The following is a 19,234-nucleotide window of genomic DNA, read 5'->3' on the forward strand; positions in this document are numbered from 1 at the left end:
TTGAAACATAAAAGTTACTGAGAAGTGAATTTTTCAATGGTTAACTATTTTACTCTTATATAAAATAAGGTCTTAGTTTACATTTTTACACATTTCAATATTTTAAATTTCCCGCAGTCATAAAAAATATATTGTTTTTTTTCAATTTTGAAAATAAGTTATATGTATGTATCATTAAAAAAAATTATTGACATGTATTCAAAATTATTTCATTAGATTATTGTGGTCTCTAATATGTGTTATAAATTTTCTAAAATAATAGTAATAATAATAATTAATAATAATAAAGAATTGACTGCCATCAAATAAACAAGCACAATTATTATCGTATGTACCAAATAGTTATTATAAAATATTAGACAAATTATTATCATTATACTGTGACAAGAATTATTATTTTTCGAGTATTAATATAAATAATTTTATTTTATAATAAATACATCAATAAATTAAAACTTAATTTTCGTTGTTAGAATTCTAACATTTTTTTATCGATTTTACAACTGATTTCTTAAAATTGATTTAAATGAGCGTTGAACGCATACAATAAGAAAAAAAAAGAAGAAGATGGAAATACTATTTCAGATTAAAATAGAAAAATAATATTTTTTGTTCAAACACGACGCACTTAAGAGGGATAAATAAAGATAATAAAAAAAATATTTATAACAATTGAATACAATATAAATTAAACATACACTACTTAATCACAAATTACAAAAATTGTGTAAATGATGAAATCTTGATGAGGCTTGGGTTTGGGCTTGGACTGGGCCAGTTATCATAGAACGGCGTCGTTTATGGTGAAGGTTTTGAACTGGGCATGAGCAATAAACCCCAAAATCTCGGGTACTGGTCTCCTTACAGAGCAAGTGAAGAAGAGAAAAGCGTTCCAAAATGTTCAAGCTATCGCGCGTGCTTCATCTCACTTCCTCTTCTAGGTACTCTCTGTTACTACCTTATTACTTCAACTATGAACTCACTTCTCCCTTCTTCTTCAATATCGCTTATTACCTCTACTTGCTATTCCATTGTTCTTCACAACTTCGTCTTAACACTAAATAACAAACATCAAAGTGGTCCGTCCCAGAAAACAAAAATTTAAGGTTCTGTAAAAAGGGCTTTGGAGAATTTAGTTGTAAATTGCTTAATGTAGTGTGAATCTGGACACGCCATACGCCAGAGATAGCTTTCGATAATGTAAGATGAATCTTCGTAGTAACATCGTTAGATGCTTTTAAATTTTGCAATTTTGTGAAACAGGCATAGGCTGTTGGAAGTGTTGTCGTCTAGGAATGTTGAAGTTGGAGACTTTCTGCGGAATCGGCGTGATTTTACCCATTCAGCTGGCATTTCTACTACTACAAACAATTATGCTGCTAAAGGCATTGCTTTATACCAGTGTTATAATTTTGCTACTTGTTGAGGCTGCAACTGAACTCATTGGGGTTTACTTTTGTTTTTTGTTTTTCTGCTATGAACTTGTCTTGCAGGGTATGCCTCGGATCGTATATTTGCTCCTTATACTGTTTACAAGGGCAAAGCGGCATTTTCGTTGAGTCCTTGTCTTCCAACTTTTACTAAGTTGGATGTAAGATTGCTGTTTTCTTTTAATAATTTTATTGAATGGACATTTTATGTATGTGTGTTTGTGTGTGTGTTGTTAACCCATTTGTTCATAATTATGAACTCCACTTGTGCAGTCCGGGACTGTTGTAGTTGATCGACGTGGTTCAATGATGATGACTTTCATGCATTCTATTGGAGAGCGCAAATATGACTGGGAGAAGAGACAGGTAATTGTGTTTGCTATTCCATTTGCATGGTTAAAGGTTACTGGGGTTTTGACGTGTTTTTTGTTTATCTCTCTCATAGTGATTATCTTTTTGTAGAGATTTGCTCTCTCAGCCACTGAAGTTGGTTCTTTGATAACTATGGGCTCTCAAGATTCCTCTGAATTTTTTCATGACCCTTCAATGTTATCAAGGTTGGTTTCATGGCTCTTGGATTAGGTTTTGACGGCCAACTAAATATCGTTTGAGTGAACTATAATGGGGTTGAATCAAAAGTACATCATCATTAGCCGCTTAGTCAGATTTTCTTTTTATATTTGTACTACATCAATGATAAATAGTGATGACTGCTTTGTAATCTTATTATGTTGCAGTAATGCTGGTCAAGTAAGGAAGAGCTTATCGATTAAGCCTAATGCAAACAACAATGGATACTTTGTCTCATTGAGTAAGATTATTTTTTTTTCCATTAGTTTTTCTCCTCTTTTGCTGCTCATATTGCACAATGCACCCTGTGTTCTCTCTGATTGTTGCACCTTCTTTGGCAGCTGTTGTCAACAACCTGTTAAACACCAAAGACTACTTCAGTGTTCCTGTCACAACTGCTGAGTTTGCTGTAATGAAGACAGCCTGCAGTGTATGCCTTTTATTTGCTTAGTTTTTCATAAGTTTGCAAATTATATTATAGCTTCTATGGACTGATGAATTTCTACTTGCAATAATTAAAAAATAAGAATAGAAATGGTTTCTCTTATCATATCAGAAATTTTCTCTCTGGCGTTGGAAGGGACAAAAATATTAATTATCCTGTCATCTTGCAAGCATAACATTCCACTAATCTACGCAATTCTTGTCTTGAACCTTGATTCATCATTTATGTCCATTAAATTTAGCACATTTCTAAACCAGAACCTAGAAATTCAGAACACATGTGGGTTTCTCTTGAGATTTTTACATGCTAATTTTTTTGCTTTGAAAACTGTTAGTGCCGTTTTCATTCATAATATACTGGGGATAAATAGAACTGTAGTAGTGGTTAAAAAGTATAAGCATGGTTGAACAAATACACACGCACACAGGGATGGATTCAGATACTCTAGAGTAGGTTTAAAAATTAAAATATTAAGTTTGTTTTATAAAAATAATATAAATAACTGTGTGGTGTTAATGAAGGCCGTTAGATCCAAACTGCATGTGCAGTTCATTTTTGGGACTGCAGAAGATCCATATCCCACATGCACACCATATTCTATTCCTCCAAGAAAATAAAAACGCAATGTGAGGTCAAATAATGATCATTCTACAAGTACATGACATAGAGTATTAAAGAAAAACGAAGCTGAAGGGGTAACCATTGTGTTCCTTGATGCTTGGAAGTTCCACACTGGAAACTCAGTCAATCATAAACATATATAGAAACTTAGGGGAGGGAGATCATATTTGTGAAAACTAAGACGGAGGCAAGTCATCCCATGCCTTGCTTACATTCTGGCCTTTTAGTTTGAAACTGCTGTCACTTGGCTTAAATAATCCTTTGGGTTGAATTCAACGAAACCTGAATTCCATTGTCATCTATTCCTTTCTTACATGTATACTTTTGCACCTTCTTAAGAGTTTTGCCACTTATTAATTTGTATTTTAATGCAGTTTGCATTGCCACACATTATGGGTTGGGACCAGATAACTAATCAGCAATCCAGAGGCACAGTGGGCCCTCAAGGGAAGGGTGGCTCTCAAGTTTTAGATTTGGAATGGGAAAAATGAGTTGCTGCAGAGGAATATGAAATAAATCCTTGTTTGTTTCGCAATTCCATTTTGTATATTATCCATTTGAAGACAAGGATTGCTAGGGGAAGATAGCTTGTAAATGGCAATGTTTGATCAGGTGTCAGCAGCATTTTGCCATTAACCATGTTATTGTGTTATATAACTTGTAAAACCACTCAGGTCTTGTGCCTGGTTTTGAAAATACTATCCGGCTGTTTGAACATCAACAGTCTGATTGCAACACGGATGAATATGAGTCGTCAAGTTAAATGCTAACAGATTTAATAGTTAGTTGATGACTGTGTCCAGTCTTTCCATATCATTGTTATTATTGGTTAAAAAAATTGTCTAATCTTTGTGAGCTTTTGGTATAGAAAATGTAGTCAAGAGGTCTAGTTCATTTGATTGAGAGAGTGCGTGAGTTGCAAAAAACTATATGACATATGTTGTTCTTTATGGATAAAGAATTACTCTGATGTTAATTAGTTTTATGTATGAGCTTTGTTAGAAAATAATGTTTGATGTTTTTTTACTTGTTGTAAGTCTTTTTTGAAGACTTAATTTTGTCTACATGAAAATTTGGTTAAACTACAAATATGTTTATTCTAACGATTTTAAAAGATTAAAAAAGTGCTTGTATCTTACTAGTTTAGATAATCCGTTGACCAAATAAACTTTTATAAAAGTTTTATGATTGATTTACTTAAAAAAGGTCTTTAAGAAAGGTCTAGTCTAATCCAAAACTAATATACAAAAAGCTATAAGTTCTTGTATTTTTACTCATACTATAATGAATAGCTTTCGGAAAGTCTGGAAGTTGAAAATAGACTGTATTTAACCAAAAAATATATATCATCTATATCTATATATTTATTTTTCAATTTTATCTTTTAAATATATTCTTTTAAATAAAAGAAACATATTATCAAATTTACCTTTTAAATAGTCGTTTCTTTAAATTTAATCTTTTTTTAAAATTTGACTCTTATTCTAAAATAAACAATTTTTTTAATTATAAAACTATCTATAAAATAAATAAAAGTAATTTACGATAAAATTATAAATATTATTTATATTTAATTTTATAATAATAATAATAATTTTATTATCATTTAAAAAAATACACTAATTTGTAGACATGTATTTTCACAAGTATCAAAAATAAAATAAGAATATCTAATTTTTGACTGAATATTTCATTTCACACGTAATTCCAAGAGTAAAATTATGTGGCTAGAAATGATGATTAGATAACCCTTAAGCTCTTAACATTACTCCTTTAGCAAGTTTAGTTTATTTGTTTACTCTTTCTATTTAAAAATATCAAATGCATTCGAATTCGTTTTTGTGATTACCTTTTTAATTTATTTTTATTTTGATAAAAAAGTTCTACATTAATCAGCTTTATGTATAAGTATATAATATTTAATTTTTTAAATTGTTATAGGAACGACTAATAAACAATATATAAAGAGGATTATCTTTTGTGTCCACATTTCAAAATACCAATTTTATCCTTTAAAATATAATTATTTATTAAATTTTGATATATTTCATGTTCTTTTATCTTTTCTGATATATTTCACTTTATTTTTAATAAATATAATTTTATGTTATAAATTAATTTAATAATATTACAATATTATTACCTACTAATATAATATCACGTATATTTAAAAAAATTGTGTACACATGTACTATCGCGTCTATATCTGTATCTACGCTAGTATGTGTATACAAGGGATGTAGATAAAAATTTTCAACGAGAATTGAAAAAATAGTTAAATCTGCAACGTTCAACCTGTCTTTTTTTGTCATCCCAATCCTATTGAGTAAAAATAAAAGCTGCTTAAAATTTATTGTTTACATAGTTAAGAGCATTAAATATTGAAAGTAAGAGCAAGAAATGTATACTTATACCATTATCATTGGTTATATTTGCAAGATGCTATCTTAATGGACAATCTTTACCTATTAAAGAAGGTTTTGTTTGTGTTAATTTCACTCAACATATCAACTGCATTTCCTTTTTGCACCCCCATCAAATTTCTCCCTTCTCAATCATTTTGGATTTTACTGAACTAAATCAATTCCAAAAATATTTTTCCTGAAGATACTCACTGCTCCTATTCTGAAAAAATATTGTTTCGAAAAATAAAATCCAGAAAAATAGGGTGCAAGAAGAAATTGATAGGGTACAGGAAGAAACTCCCCTTTGCAGCAGGCTTATCATTAGTACTCCCATAAACTTTTGCATTCTGGATTAAACAGTCAAAAATATAAATTTTGTATTTTAGAAGGTACGTTTTTACTTTATATTTCAAAATATACAACATTAAATATATTATTTTTTGTATTATAGAAAACATAATTGTATTTTGAATAGTATAATCAAAAATATATTTATATTCTATATAATTTAAAATATAAGAACTATATTTCAAATCGTAGATTGCAAGTTAAATATAAATATAATATTAAAATCGAATGTTAAATATTTTCTGTTTCTTTTTTATACAAGATTTTTTTTTTTGCAGTGAAATAGTTGTGCTTTTCTTTTTCATTTGTGCTCTAAACAATGTAAATTTACTTTCAATTTATAAAGAATGTTTAAACTGATTAAAATCTGTAAGTACGAGCATAATTGAAAAAGAAAAGTGGGCACTAAAATGGGAGAAAGTTTAAATTAATTAAAACCTTCTCATTCATTATATTTAAAACAAATTAATTATATTAAATAAATTTTTAATCAATTAACTCGAGCAGTCTGCATAAGATTATATAATGTTTTATACTCAAAGTAGTAGTCTTCAGTTTTAAATAATTTTAAAAAATTAAAGTGATTTATTAAAATAGATAATTAATGTAAAATTTGTACAATAAATCAAATTAGCATGTCATTTTCTAATTTCTATTTTTTTATTACTTTTGAAAATTATTTTATACATACTTATTGTTGCATTTTATTTTTATGTTTGCAGTAACATCAAAAGCCAAGATAAAAGGAATGATTTTGATTTTGAAAAGTTAAATATAAGAGATGAGATAGAAATAAATTTAATCTTAAAATAATATTATTGACAATTTTGTTATATTTTATAAAAAAAACACATTGAAACAAATTTAATTGTACAAATTTTGGAAAGGCTGAAAATACTATTTCATACATATATAGAGCATTTATTGAAGGTGATATTGATCGATGTTAAATTAATTTCTTCAAATTAGCTATGATCTTATACAAATACTGACGGAAAATATGTTTAAAATTTCAAAATTCCTAAACAAAGATTTCGATCAATGTTAAAATAAGTTTTATTGCTCGTAAATTTTGTTACCTGTTCGTATCTATCTACAATATTCATTTTCTACCCGTTGTAAGTTTTGTTCACAGATAACTACGGGTACAAACTTTTTTGACATTGCTTACATATTCTTATGGACCTTAATGGTTGGATGAGACAATTCAAGAGGGTGATTCATTTATTTGGAGAATTTAAAACGTTTTGTAATGAAATGTTTTGTTTGGATAGAGAAATTGAAAAACATTTAAAATGCATGCAATTTTTTTAAAATATTTCAATTAGGTAAATTAGAAAAAATTCATACCCTAAAGAAAAGGTGGAATTTGGAATTCTTCTCACTCAACCTCACACTTTGGACTCAATCCCAAACGGATCCAACAAACCCGACAACCATGACAGGTTGGGTTAGCCATATTATCTAGATGGATCGGACTGACCTGATGACAAAAACGGGTCAGGCGAGCTTGACAACTCAAACAGGTGCCCGACCGGCCTGACGACCTAGCCTGTTTGGGTTTTCTGGCCAGTCCGACCTGTCTGGGTCATTGGGTCAGACCAATTCGGCTAGGTAGTTGGGTCAACCCGACCCATTTGGGTCGTCGAACCCGTTTCCAAATTTATCATGAACTCAACATAATTAAGCTTAAAATAAATGCTGTAAAAATTAAATTTTATCTCACAAGAAATTCAATTGTTTTTTCCAAACAAGAAATTAAAATGTGAAAATATTTTAATTTTTTTACCCAAACAAGTTATTTAGAAAATGAAGGAAATTTAATCACAAACAATTCAAATATAAAATATTTTAATTTCTGAACATTGTTGAAATCACCCATGCAAAGACCAGTTAAGTCTTTGTCTCGTAGAGATTTCCCATCCACACTATAGCAAGACAATCTATTATAAAAGGAAAGTATCTTTGTAAAAGAAAAAAAAAATACTGTTTTATGCTAATTTTAAAATACAAATGTACTCAGTTCAGTTTACCTATCAATTAGGAAAAAATTATGTTTTCACGATTTTTATTTTGAATTTGATAAAGTTTCATAAATAGAATTAAAATAGATTAACTTTTCATTTTTTAACTAAAATAAAATAATAAAGTAATATTTTTTTGCCTAAATAAGTAATTTTTAAAAATTTATAAAAAAAAACTTTGTTAAACGTTCATATTCCTATCAATTACGAGTAAAAAGAGCTTTAATATTACACTATTATTTTGAAAAAACAAAAGGAGTAAAAAACAACTTAGAAATCTTTAAACTGAGGCATATAATTCTCACAAGGATTAATCATTCCACTAGTTGTGAAAAAAGAAAGAAAAAAAAGAAAAGAAATTTAACATTAGATGAAGGTGACCATTTCCAATCGTGTTTATGCATGGATATACATGCGTCCAGAAAATCCTTCATGACTTATTGGCTACAACAGAAATACATTTTCCCTTCCCTTCCCTTCCAAAGGAAACAAAAACAAAAAGGTGAAAGCAGAAACACAAATGGAAATGGCTGCTGAACAACAATAATTCTATATTTACGTACACGCAAAGAATCTAACACATTACTTCAACCTGAACTAACTCAAAACAATACTACGTAAAATGAAAAAGGTGGTAGGTCACGTAATTAACGAAGAATATGATGTGATCACTGGCACTGAGCGCTGTTACCAGGGCCACCATAGTAGAAGTAGGTGCCCCATTCATTACTGTAGGAGCTCTTAATGTCATAACAGTTGGTGTTCTCAGCTAGGGTTAAGATGTTGTGCACCGAGCTAAGACTATTGTCGGTGTCTACAATCTCAAGGTTACGAAAATAGCTTGCTTTTCCAAAACCATCTCCAGCAAAATGCCCAGATCCCATTTGGGTGGAGGTGTGTTCCCCGTTCGCACGTGTGTTCACCACTTCGCCACCCCACTCCACCATCGTCGCATGTGTGGCCAAGTGTGTGAATAACTCCACCGGCCAATACCCCACCAGTGTGCCATCGCCGAAACTCATCCACCAGTTCCCTATTTTGGGGTCCTGAGATAATTGATGTTACAAAAGGAAGTGAAGAACGCTGAAAAGTTTAGTATGTAATTTGCATGTGGAAGAAGAAAAACACGAACCTTCCAAATGAGGATGGTGATGTCGTATTGGTTAGCATCGTAAGATGAGATGGGGGAAATGGCTGCTCCAATGGCTATTCTGCTGTTTGTTTGCACAAAACCAGCACAGAGAAGGTTATAGCATCCTGTTGCCTGATATGAATCACTCTGCATAATCCACGAAATCATCACTCTCACAAAATTTTTTCATCTAAACTGATTATCCTACTTCACATCATTCTTGTTAAATCTATCTGATAAATCAGAGTTTGAATTTTTCTGCGTTAAAATGATTATAGAGTGATTATTGGAGAGATGCTGACCGTCCAGTAAGTGAATAATCTTGGCCTGGTGTCACCATAAAGCTCCGGACTGACCTGACTAGTAGAACAATCAAAGCTTTAGAAACAAACTAAAACCAAACGTAAAGCCTTTATTATTTCTTAATTAATCCACCTTAATTATGATTAACCTAATAATCAAACCTTCAGTACCTGCCATCCAGCTTCAATGCTGTTCAGATCTGAGCCATCGAAGGAACCAGAAAGAATCCAAATCTGAGAGAGACTGAATTCGTTCACCACTTGGATGGAAGGTTCCCACACATTTATTGTTGCCTTTGCCCCATACACCTCCTGTGATGATCCTGTGTATGCGATTGCATGCTGCATCATGCATCCACAAGATAATTTTATAACTCAGTCCTTTCCATCAAAATATTATTAGTTTCAGATTTTATACACTTAAACAATAACATATTAAGTATGATGCTTTGTGTTTGTGACTGCATAATAGTAGCACTTAAGAACAAATATGAAATCCTTCAAATCATATTTTATCATTGTACCTCAAAAAAATGGTAGTTTTTTCTTACGTTAATAAGATAGGATGAAAAGAGATGCTTTTATATTCAAGTTTATGTTTAATTTAATTTATACATAAGCTAATTATATATTTTATTAGTTATACCATTTAAATTATAAAACAATTAAAATAACAAACTTAAAACTATAAATTTAAAAATAATATATGTAATTTAATATATATATATATACACGTTTTATGTTTTGAATTTCTATATGGTATTTCAATTAATATATAAATAACAACATAATATATAATTATTTAAAATGTACGAAAACAAATGTACAAAATAACTCACAAGTTTATATCTCACAACATTAAGAAAGAACATGAAAAGTTAAAATTTTAAACTTTTTTCCTAAATCCAATCATGTTTGCCAATACATACCTAAGAAATTAAAAAAAAAAATTGATTGTAAATGCTTTGTGGTCCCGGTCAAATATAGAAACGTAATATAACAATGACATTAATTGCCAACTCTTGTATATCTATGACCAAATAAATAAAAAAAATCTTTGTTTTTATAAACTATTTTCTTTTACAGCTTTTCTTATAACCGTGTTGGAGTTTCACTCTAATAAAAATTAAATTCTATTTTAATATTTAAAATGATAAATAGATAAATAAAAACAAAAGGGGAGTGTTGTGTTTTGTGATATATATATATATATATATATATATATATATATATATATATATATAAAAAGTATCAAGCATTATACAACATAATCCGTGTTAGTAGAGACAGATAGACTTATTTCCTTTAATTGAAAGCGTATTTACAGCATTGGAATATTTAACAATAATGTTGACTAAAATAGTAGTGCAGTTTAATAATGTTAAGCATTTATTATACTTGGAATTAATTAAAAGTTATTGTAAGTATGAACGTTAAAAAAGTTATTAAAATTTATTGTGAGTGTGAAAGTCAACAAGTTTATTAAATTAATTATTTATGATTAGGATGAGAGTGAGAAAAGAGGAATATAATATATAAATAAATATAAAAATAAAAATAGAAGGTACCTCGTGGCCGTTGCCGGTGACAACATCGGGGGCGTCGCTGCGTGCGAGAGAGAAACGTCGTCGTTTCTTTCCAAAGTCAAACAAAGACTTCGCTCTCAACACGTCATGCACCGTGCTTCGCCGTATGGGAACGGTTCCTTTTGGACACAGCGTCCCATTTTGGTGCCACTTTTGCATTCCCATTCCCATTCCCATTTCACTCTTTTTCTTCACCTTCATACCCTTTGGCATCTCACTCGGCACTCTCTGTTGCATTCATGTTCATTCAAACATCCAAAAAAATAACCCTAATTTTCTCTTTCAATTTCAATGAATCTAAGAAGGTACCTGGATCTTGTGATTCTTCAAAAGGGGGTGATCTAAAGCGGGTTGTTTTCTTTTGTGGACACAGTCTATGAGATCACCATCTGGACTCTGAAATAATCATGAATAGAAGGCATTTTAGCAACAGCATTTGAACCAATCACACATGCATAGACATGAATAATTAATTTACCTGTATGGTGAGGAGAGGGGTCTTGTTAATGTTGTCCAAGTGTCTCTGAATCCTTTGGAGTCTCAAACTGCTGAATTTCCTGTCAGTTGTGTAGTTAAGGTTGGTGGATTGAACCTCAATCGTTAGGAGCAAGAAGAAAGCAAGAAGGAGAAGATGGTGATGAGTGAGAGGAGAAGAAGAAGAAGAAGAAGAGACAAGAGTGGCCATAACTTGTGTTTTCAGCGTGAAGAAAGAAAATGGGTAAAGTGGAGAAGCATTACTAGCAAAGAAAAGAGCAGAAAGTAAAACTGAGTTTCATGGGTATATTTCCATATAGCACACAGAAAGAAAGAAAAATAGAGAGTGGTAATTAAGGGAGGGTAAAGATTATGATATTGTTTTCTCTCTCTTTGTTAATGGTATTAATGGTGAGGAAGAAGTGGTGGGTGGGGTTAATTAAGGTGGTGGTCAGAGAGGGGTGTTGGACTTTCAGCATCAAGATGATGATTGCTTGCATTTGATTCATCATGTGTATTAATAAGGCATGATGATGATCTAGGCATTTACACATACACTTGTGATGCACAAACGTTGAAGCAAATTAAGGATGGAATTGCAGGGTTCAAATTCGAAATATTGAAAGCAATATAAAATGGCAGACCTACCCATCTGAAAACAAAGCCCTTTTTATTGCAGTTCTTCAATGTGCATCTGCCACCATACACTTTGCCATTAATGTTTCCCTTCAAACAAACCATATATTAATTCCTTCTCTTCTCTTCTTTCACTGTACTACTTCTGCTCTATGCCTTCTTTCTGCTTATCTTATTTTCTGAATCATAAAATAAAGTTAAAAACTGACAAATCAATTCAAGTGGAGAGGTGTGTTATCATTGGCACCCGGAAAACCCTAGCTACCATATACTTAAAATTCATATTTACATCGTAAAATGTAATATTGTACTATTTTATATGGTCTTTTCAATTTAGATGTTTATGATCGTGGCGTAATAAAATTATTAGAATGGTAAAAAAAAATTGTAAAATCACTGTAATCGTTGAATTTTTTTTTTATAAAATCATGTTGATCGCTGATTTTACTTGTGGTTCAATCATTCAGTTTAAATAAAACTTAAATTTAATTAAAATTAATGCAATTAAAAGTCCGCCTAATTACATGTGTTGTCACCTAGCAACAACAATAAAAAAATAATTCAATTAAAGTTTAAATTCTTTTTTTACAACTTCAATACTTATTTATTCAAATCCAAAGTATTTTCTACTGCATTGTTCATCTTCTCCTTGAAAGAAAATATAATTAAAATAAATCTTGATTATATATATATATATATATATATATATATATATATATATATATTGTGGATATATATATAACATTAATTTTATAGTAAGTAAAATTTAAAACTAGTGTTAGAATTTTATTGTTTTTGAATTCTTCATCATCCTAATCACATTTTAACTGCGCGAGACACGTTTATGTAAATGAATTGATTGTATGTAATCATGAATACTAATTTTAATTTACTTATTGATATAAATTATATATAAATGTGTTTCTTGTTTAAATTCGAAGTTTGTTTAAGAAAAATTTAAATTTAAAAATCACGGATTTTATGTTTAGAGAGAGAGAAAAATTGAGTATACAAAATAAAGAGTAACTTAAAAATTGTAAAGAAAATAAGTGTGAGAAGTATCATATACTTAATTTTGACGGTTAACTTTGAATACTAACCCAAAAGTCATAAAATGATGAAATAGAAAATTTTGTAACTATTTTACCAATTACGTTTTTCATTTTAAAAAGCCTTTAAAAAATGCATAAAAGTAAACAGAAGAAATATAACTTTGTATTTGTTTTCAAAAAAAGTGATAACCCTGTACGTACTAATAAATTTTAATATTATTAATTAGTGTTTATTTTATCTTCTGAGCCAGGGACACTGTTCTTTGAAGATTTTCTTTATAATGCATTTTAGTTTCTCTCCATCTGTCACATTTTTTTCTTCTAATGGCTATTATGAAGTAGGAATCTTTATACCCCTGTTATGTGGCATCGCAAGTAAGAACGATGTTTGTAAAATTTTATATACTAATAGACCAAAATTTAAAGTTAATTAAATTTTAAAATTATTTAGATATTTTTTTTAATTAAATTCCTAATAAAAAATTAATATTATATTAAATATATAACTTTTTTTATATTTTTTAATTGAATCATTATCATCTGATTTTGTAATCTCAAGAATATGATCACAAAGTTCGAGAATAATAAAAATAAATATCTTAAATCTTTATTATTTTTATAAGAAATAATATTATTTTTTTTAAATTAAATAATAAAACAAAATTCAAATAAATATTCCACACTTATACGTTCTTTTTCAGTGTCTAAGTTTATGATGAAGATTGCGAAATATAATATTTATATATTGACAAAGACTTAATTAAAAAATATAAAGATTTGGGACATTTCATCAAACAATCTCTTAATGAGAACCAGTTAAAAATGTTTAGATTTATAAGATACATAAAAAATTAATTACGTTATTTTATTTTTTTTACAAGGAGAGAGTTATGTTAAGGAAATATATATATCGTCAATATAATTGAAAGCAAATAAAAAATAAAAAAAATATTTAATTAAAAAAATATTAAATTTTAGATACTCAATCAAATAAATTTTCTAATAAAATTTTAATAAAAAATAATCAAATATGTGATAAATTTAAAAATAAATTACGCCAAACTATTTCTTAAAATAATTCGACAAAATGATATTTTGTATGGATATGTAGGTGATTTAAGATATTAAAAGAAAATGTGTAGTGGAATCTAACTAGATTTAGGAGTTTGAAATTTGAGAGATTGAGATGGAAGTAATAAATAATTTAGACAACATTTTGAAGAGAGAGATCCATTTGAAGATGTGTTTATAAAACGCACGACCATCCATATGGTATGGAAAGTATACAAATATCAGGATTATATTATTTAAATCGAGTAAGCTTCTAATTGCGAATCTCCATTTTTTCTTTATTCAAAACAATTTTGTAGTTGTCAGTGCTGTGCATATCGTATTGCGCCAATACTAATATTTTTTTTATAGGATTTGAAGCCTAGTTAGAGTTTAATACTTCCTTTCAAAACCATTATTTTTTTGGCTTGCTATATCTGGTTAAAATTTTCGTATAATTATTGATTTAGTTTTCTAGATTTTTGGTTTGGTTCATTTTAGTTCTCTTATTATTTGTTGATTCAATTTAGTTCTTCAATTATTTAAAAGTGTTCATTTTGGTCCGTTCAACTTGGTTATCTCCGTTAAGTTGAAGTTAATACTGTATTCGTATGTCATGTGTTAATTTGTGAAATTTTTTATTTTTTTAACTTTTTAATTTTTTAATTTTTTATTTTTTTAAAATATATAAATTGCCACGTGTCAAGTTACAAGATTACAGTTGTGCCACATGGCAGTGTTAATAATTATTTTTAATTTAATCATCTATTTAAATTTTTGGTTCAATTTAATCATTTATTTCAAAACGATCTAATTTGGTCATTTTTAATTTGAGACCAAAATAGTAAATAAATTTAAGACTTAAATATCTTTTTCGTTCTCATTTTCGTAGTATTTGTTGCGGATAGTCTTCATTTTTACAAATGTTTAAAATGGTCTTCATTTTCGCAATTCGTGTTTAATTTCGTCCTTTTTTGTGATACCGTTTAAATCAGTTTTTTGTATTACGTTGAATTGTGGTGTGTTACGTGTACAGTACATTGTAATAATTAGATAGTTGGGGATAAATTAGATATACATGTTAAAATAAGTTTTTTGAATTTATAAATTAAATCACTACACCTAAATATTCAAATTCTATTAAACTGACTAATGAGATATCAATCTTATATCTCTATCTCTACCTGCAGAGAGCAAAGATCTCTCGATAAGTAAACTGACTAAAGGGATATCAGTTTTATATCTTTATCAACATAAACAAGTAACTCTCTAAAAAAACATGTAACTGAATCTTCACAAACAATCAAACCCATCACGAAATCTAAAATTATGTATTACTCATCAAATTAATAACCATGTGCAATAAAAAATAATATAATTTATTGATTAATATTATCTATAATAATGACAAAATAGAGAATAATAATTTTATATCATAAAATTATATAAATACAACACTAACTAGAAGATTATAACAACTATATACATGTAGTAATGTATCATTTAATTTAATAACTAATATATAAAAAATTAATATATTACTTATAAAGAAAGTCAAATAAAATAAGAAGTTTCATTTATTTAGATGTTTAAAAAAACTTTTACATTACAAATATGATGGTATCTTAATATTAATTTTATATTCGAAATTTATATTTAGAAAACATATGAGTAATTTGGTATAGTAACTTATAGCAAATTGGATAAGATTATAAAATAAAAATGTAATTGTGATCTATCAATTGCTATTACATATTAAAATTTATAAGAAAATAATTCCACAAATTGAGGGATACAGATATTTTGAGAATGTAGATCACGTTATCAGTCTTTTCTTTAGGCCATAAGTGTCAATTTCAATCATATAATTTATTAGTTCAATGACAAGTAACTATCAATAATTTTTTTAATTTATATTTTTTACAATCATATCGTGTGTGGGATAAAAAATTAGTGGATGATCATGTTAGAAAGTAAATTTTAAGCCTAACACAAACCCACAAATTCGGTTTTTAAGATGAAGATTACACCCACTTATATATATATATATATATATATATATATATATATATATATATATATATATTGTGAATTGGTTTTATCTTTAATTGATGTGGGACTTCCAACAGTCCCTGGTCACTTGTTGGAATGTCCCTGATCACTTGCTAAGAGGTCTATGCTCACTTGGTGAGAGGTCCTTCATCATATGTTGAGAGGTCCTTGTCACTTGTTGAGACATCCTTGGCCACATGCTTAGAAGTCCCTAGTCACTTGTTGAGAGGTCCTTGATCATTTGCTTAGATGTCCCTGATCACTTTTTGAGAGGACCCTAATCATTTACTGAGAGGTACCTAGTCACTTGCTGAGAGGTTCTTGGTCATTTATTGAGAGGTCCTTGGTCACTTACTAAGAGGTCTCTGGTCAATTGCTAAGAGGTCCATGGTCATTTGCATAGAGTCCCTGGTCACTTGTTGAGAGATCCCTAGGATAATTTGCTGAGAGATCCCTAGTCACTTGTTGAGAGGTCTCTAATCATTTCCTTAGAGGTCCCTGACAATTTATTGAGAGGTCCATGGTCACTTGCTGAGAGGTCCCTAGTAATTTACTGAGAGGTTCTCGGTCATTTGCAGAGAGGCCCTGGTCATTTGCTAAGAGGTCCTTGGTCATTTTCTGAGAGGTCCCTGGTCTCTTGTTGAGAGGTCTTTGGTCATTTGCTGAGAGGTCCCTGATCACTTGATAAGAGGTCCCTGATCACTTGCTCTGGTCTTTGTTGAGAGGTGCGTGGTCACTTGCTGAGAGGTCATTGGTCACTTCTTGAGATGTCATTGGTCACTTGTTGAGAGGTTCATGGTCGTTTGCTTAGAGCTCCTTGGTCTCTTGCTGAGAGGTCCCTGGTCACATCTAGTCCCAGCTGGTAATAATATCAGCAAAAGAACGTTCTCCTGTGCTTCCAGACATCTTGAACTCCACATATTCTTGTACAGTCAAAAGGGGGGGATCGAGTCCATAAAAGACGAGATCAGTAAGGCGAAATTTACTGAAATAGAATCCTTGTTAGATCGTCCATTTTGTACCAACGGTGTCTTTTGAGTATACCGAATCAGTATAGCTATCCTTCTTCTAACAGAGCAATGAAATTTCACAATCAGTGTAAAATTTTAGTACTAGATTTTTTTCTTCTTTTTTCATTGATTGTCTCTATGTAGTCAAAAATCCGATAGAAAATTTTGCAAAGTTTGGGTATATCATTTGCTGAGTGATCCCTAGCCACTTGGTGAAAGACATCTGGTCATTTGCTGAGAGGTATAAATATTACATATTAAAAAATTATAAGAAAATAATTTAAAAATTGAGGGGTATAGATATTTTGAGAATGTAGAACATGTTATCAATATTTTCTTTAGGCAATAAGTGTCAAATTCAATCATAAAATTTATCATTTCAATGACAAGTAACCATCATTGAATAATCATTTGATCTTAATATCACGAATACATATTATCCTCCTTAAAATTGGAAAATTTAGAATATTTATTTATAAGTTAATTAAATGTTTGATTATCAATTAGTTAGTGTAATATAAAATATTTCACGTTTTTACCATACGAGACTTACAAATAATTATGTTTTTAAGTACTAAAAAATGGACAGTGATACTTTAATAAAGTTTGACAAACTACTTTTTTACTTTATTATTTTATTTAAATTTAAAAATAAAAGATTAATCTATTTAAGTTATTTATATAAAGTTTGTCAACAAATAATATTTCCTAAAAAATATATTCAATCTTGATATTAACTTTACATCGATGAATTTTGTTAATATAATAACTGAGAATAAAGATAAAGTATAACTTAATATCAATAAAAATAGCTCCAAACTAAAAAAAAGGTAGCACCCAGAGGATCTTGAAAGTTTAATCTTAATTTTATATATGAAATATAATAATGGCTTACAGGGTCTTTATATTATTTTTATTTATGAAATATTAATAAAAGCATAAGCACTTGATTTTAATAATTTACCATTTTTAGTTCCTAATTTTTTGTTTGGTTCAATTTTGTCCCCTTATTATTTGTTAGTTTAATTTAGTCTTCCAATTATTTCTAAAGGTTTGATTTTATTTATTCGTTGAGTTGAGGTTAACACCCATACATACTGCGTGTCAATTTGTGAAATTTTTAATTTCTTTATTATTTTTTTAAATATATAAATTGCCACATATCAAGTTACAGTAGTGTCACTAGTAATAATAATTTTCAATTTAGTCCTTTATTTAAATTTTTGATTCAATTTATTCTTCCTATTTTTTAAAACAATCAAATTTTTTTTTCTCAATTTGATACCAAATTAGTAATTAAGCTTAATTACAACTTATATATACATGTCAAAATAATTTTTTTAAATTTATATATCAAATCACTACATCTAAATATTCAAATTATTTTATCTTTAAAAAGTGTAAAAAATTTCAAGTGTAAAAAATTACAAGAATGAAAATGTAAAAAAAATAAAATAATTTCAGTATTTAGGTGGAGTGATTTGATTTATAAATTTTTAAAAAATTATTTTAACATGTATAATTAAGTATAATTAAACTTAATTACTACCTTGTTCTTAAATAAAAGAAAACCAAATTGGATCGTTTTAAAAAATGAAGGACTAAATTGAAAGTAATTATTGTCAATACCACACGACACAATGATAACATGTCATGGGTCATGACTGCAATTTGACATGTAACAATTTATATATCTTCTGAAAAGAATTAAAAAATTTTTAAAAATTGAAAATTTCACAACTTAACATGTAGGTTTAATTAATCGTAAGGTACCCAGTTTGGTACTAGAGTATCAAATTGGTACCCGCTTTTAAAAAAATGTCAATTGCATCCCAACTTTTGAAAATTGCTTCAATTAGGTCCCTTTCAGACAGAGTTGACTAACGCCGTTAGTCAACGTGCCACGTGTCAATCTGTGGTTTTTTTGATTTTTTTAAAAAAAAAAATTAATTTTTTTTTAATTTTTAAATTTTTTTTAAAATTTTTTTAAAAAAAAATTAAAAATGCCACGTGCCAAGTTCCTGTGTGTGCCACGTGGCATTGTCAGTGCCACGTGGCATTGTAACGTGTCAGTGTCACTATTAGATGTCATTGTTT

The 19,234-nt window shown here is 28.9% G+C and overlaps 2 protein-coding genes across 2 annotated transcripts; one reads left to right on the plus strand and one right to left on the minus strand.

Annotated features, from left to right (window-relative positions):
• Positions 1-717: 717 nt before the first annotated feature.
• LOC114187197 (single-stranded DNA-binding protein WHY2, mitochondrial) lies at positions 718-3,877 on the plus strand. Its single transcript, XM_028075371.1, has 8 exons — positions 718-941; positions 1,264-1,385; positions 1,494-1,591; positions 1,704-1,796; positions 1,893-1,987; positions 2,168-2,241; positions 2,342-2,430; positions 3,441-3,877. Exons 1-8 carry the CDS (start codon positions 898-900, stop codon positions 3,555-3,557), a joined length of 732 nt encoding a protein of 243 aa, XP_027931172.1. The 5' UTR covers positions 718-897; the 3' UTR covers positions 3,558-3,877.
• A 4,313-nt stretch (positions 3,878-8,190) lies between these two features.
• LOC114187502 lies at positions 8,191-11,956 on the minus strand. The gene is made up of 7 exons (XM_028075765.1): positions 11,342-11,956; positions 11,173-11,259; positions 10,846-11,091; positions 9,449-9,619; positions 9,278-9,331; positions 8,976-9,122; positions 8,191-8,889 (listed from the first exon to the last, which is right to left on the minus strand). Exons 1-7 carry the CDS (start codon positions 11,546-11,548, stop codon positions 8,512-8,514), a joined length of 1,290 nt encoding a protein of 429 aa, XP_027931566.1. The 5' UTR covers positions 11,549-11,956; the 3' UTR covers positions 8,191-8,511.
• Between the last annotated feature and the right edge of the window lie 7,278 nt (positions 11,957-19,234).

This window comes from Vigna unguiculata, chromosome 6 (genome assembly GCF_004118075.2).
Source record: "Vigna unguiculata cultivar IT97K-499-35 chromosome 6, ASM411807v1, whole genome shotgun sequence".
Taxonomy (NCBI): Eukaryota; Viridiplantae; Streptophyta; class Magnoliopsida; order Fabales; family Fabaceae; genus Vigna; species Vigna unguiculata.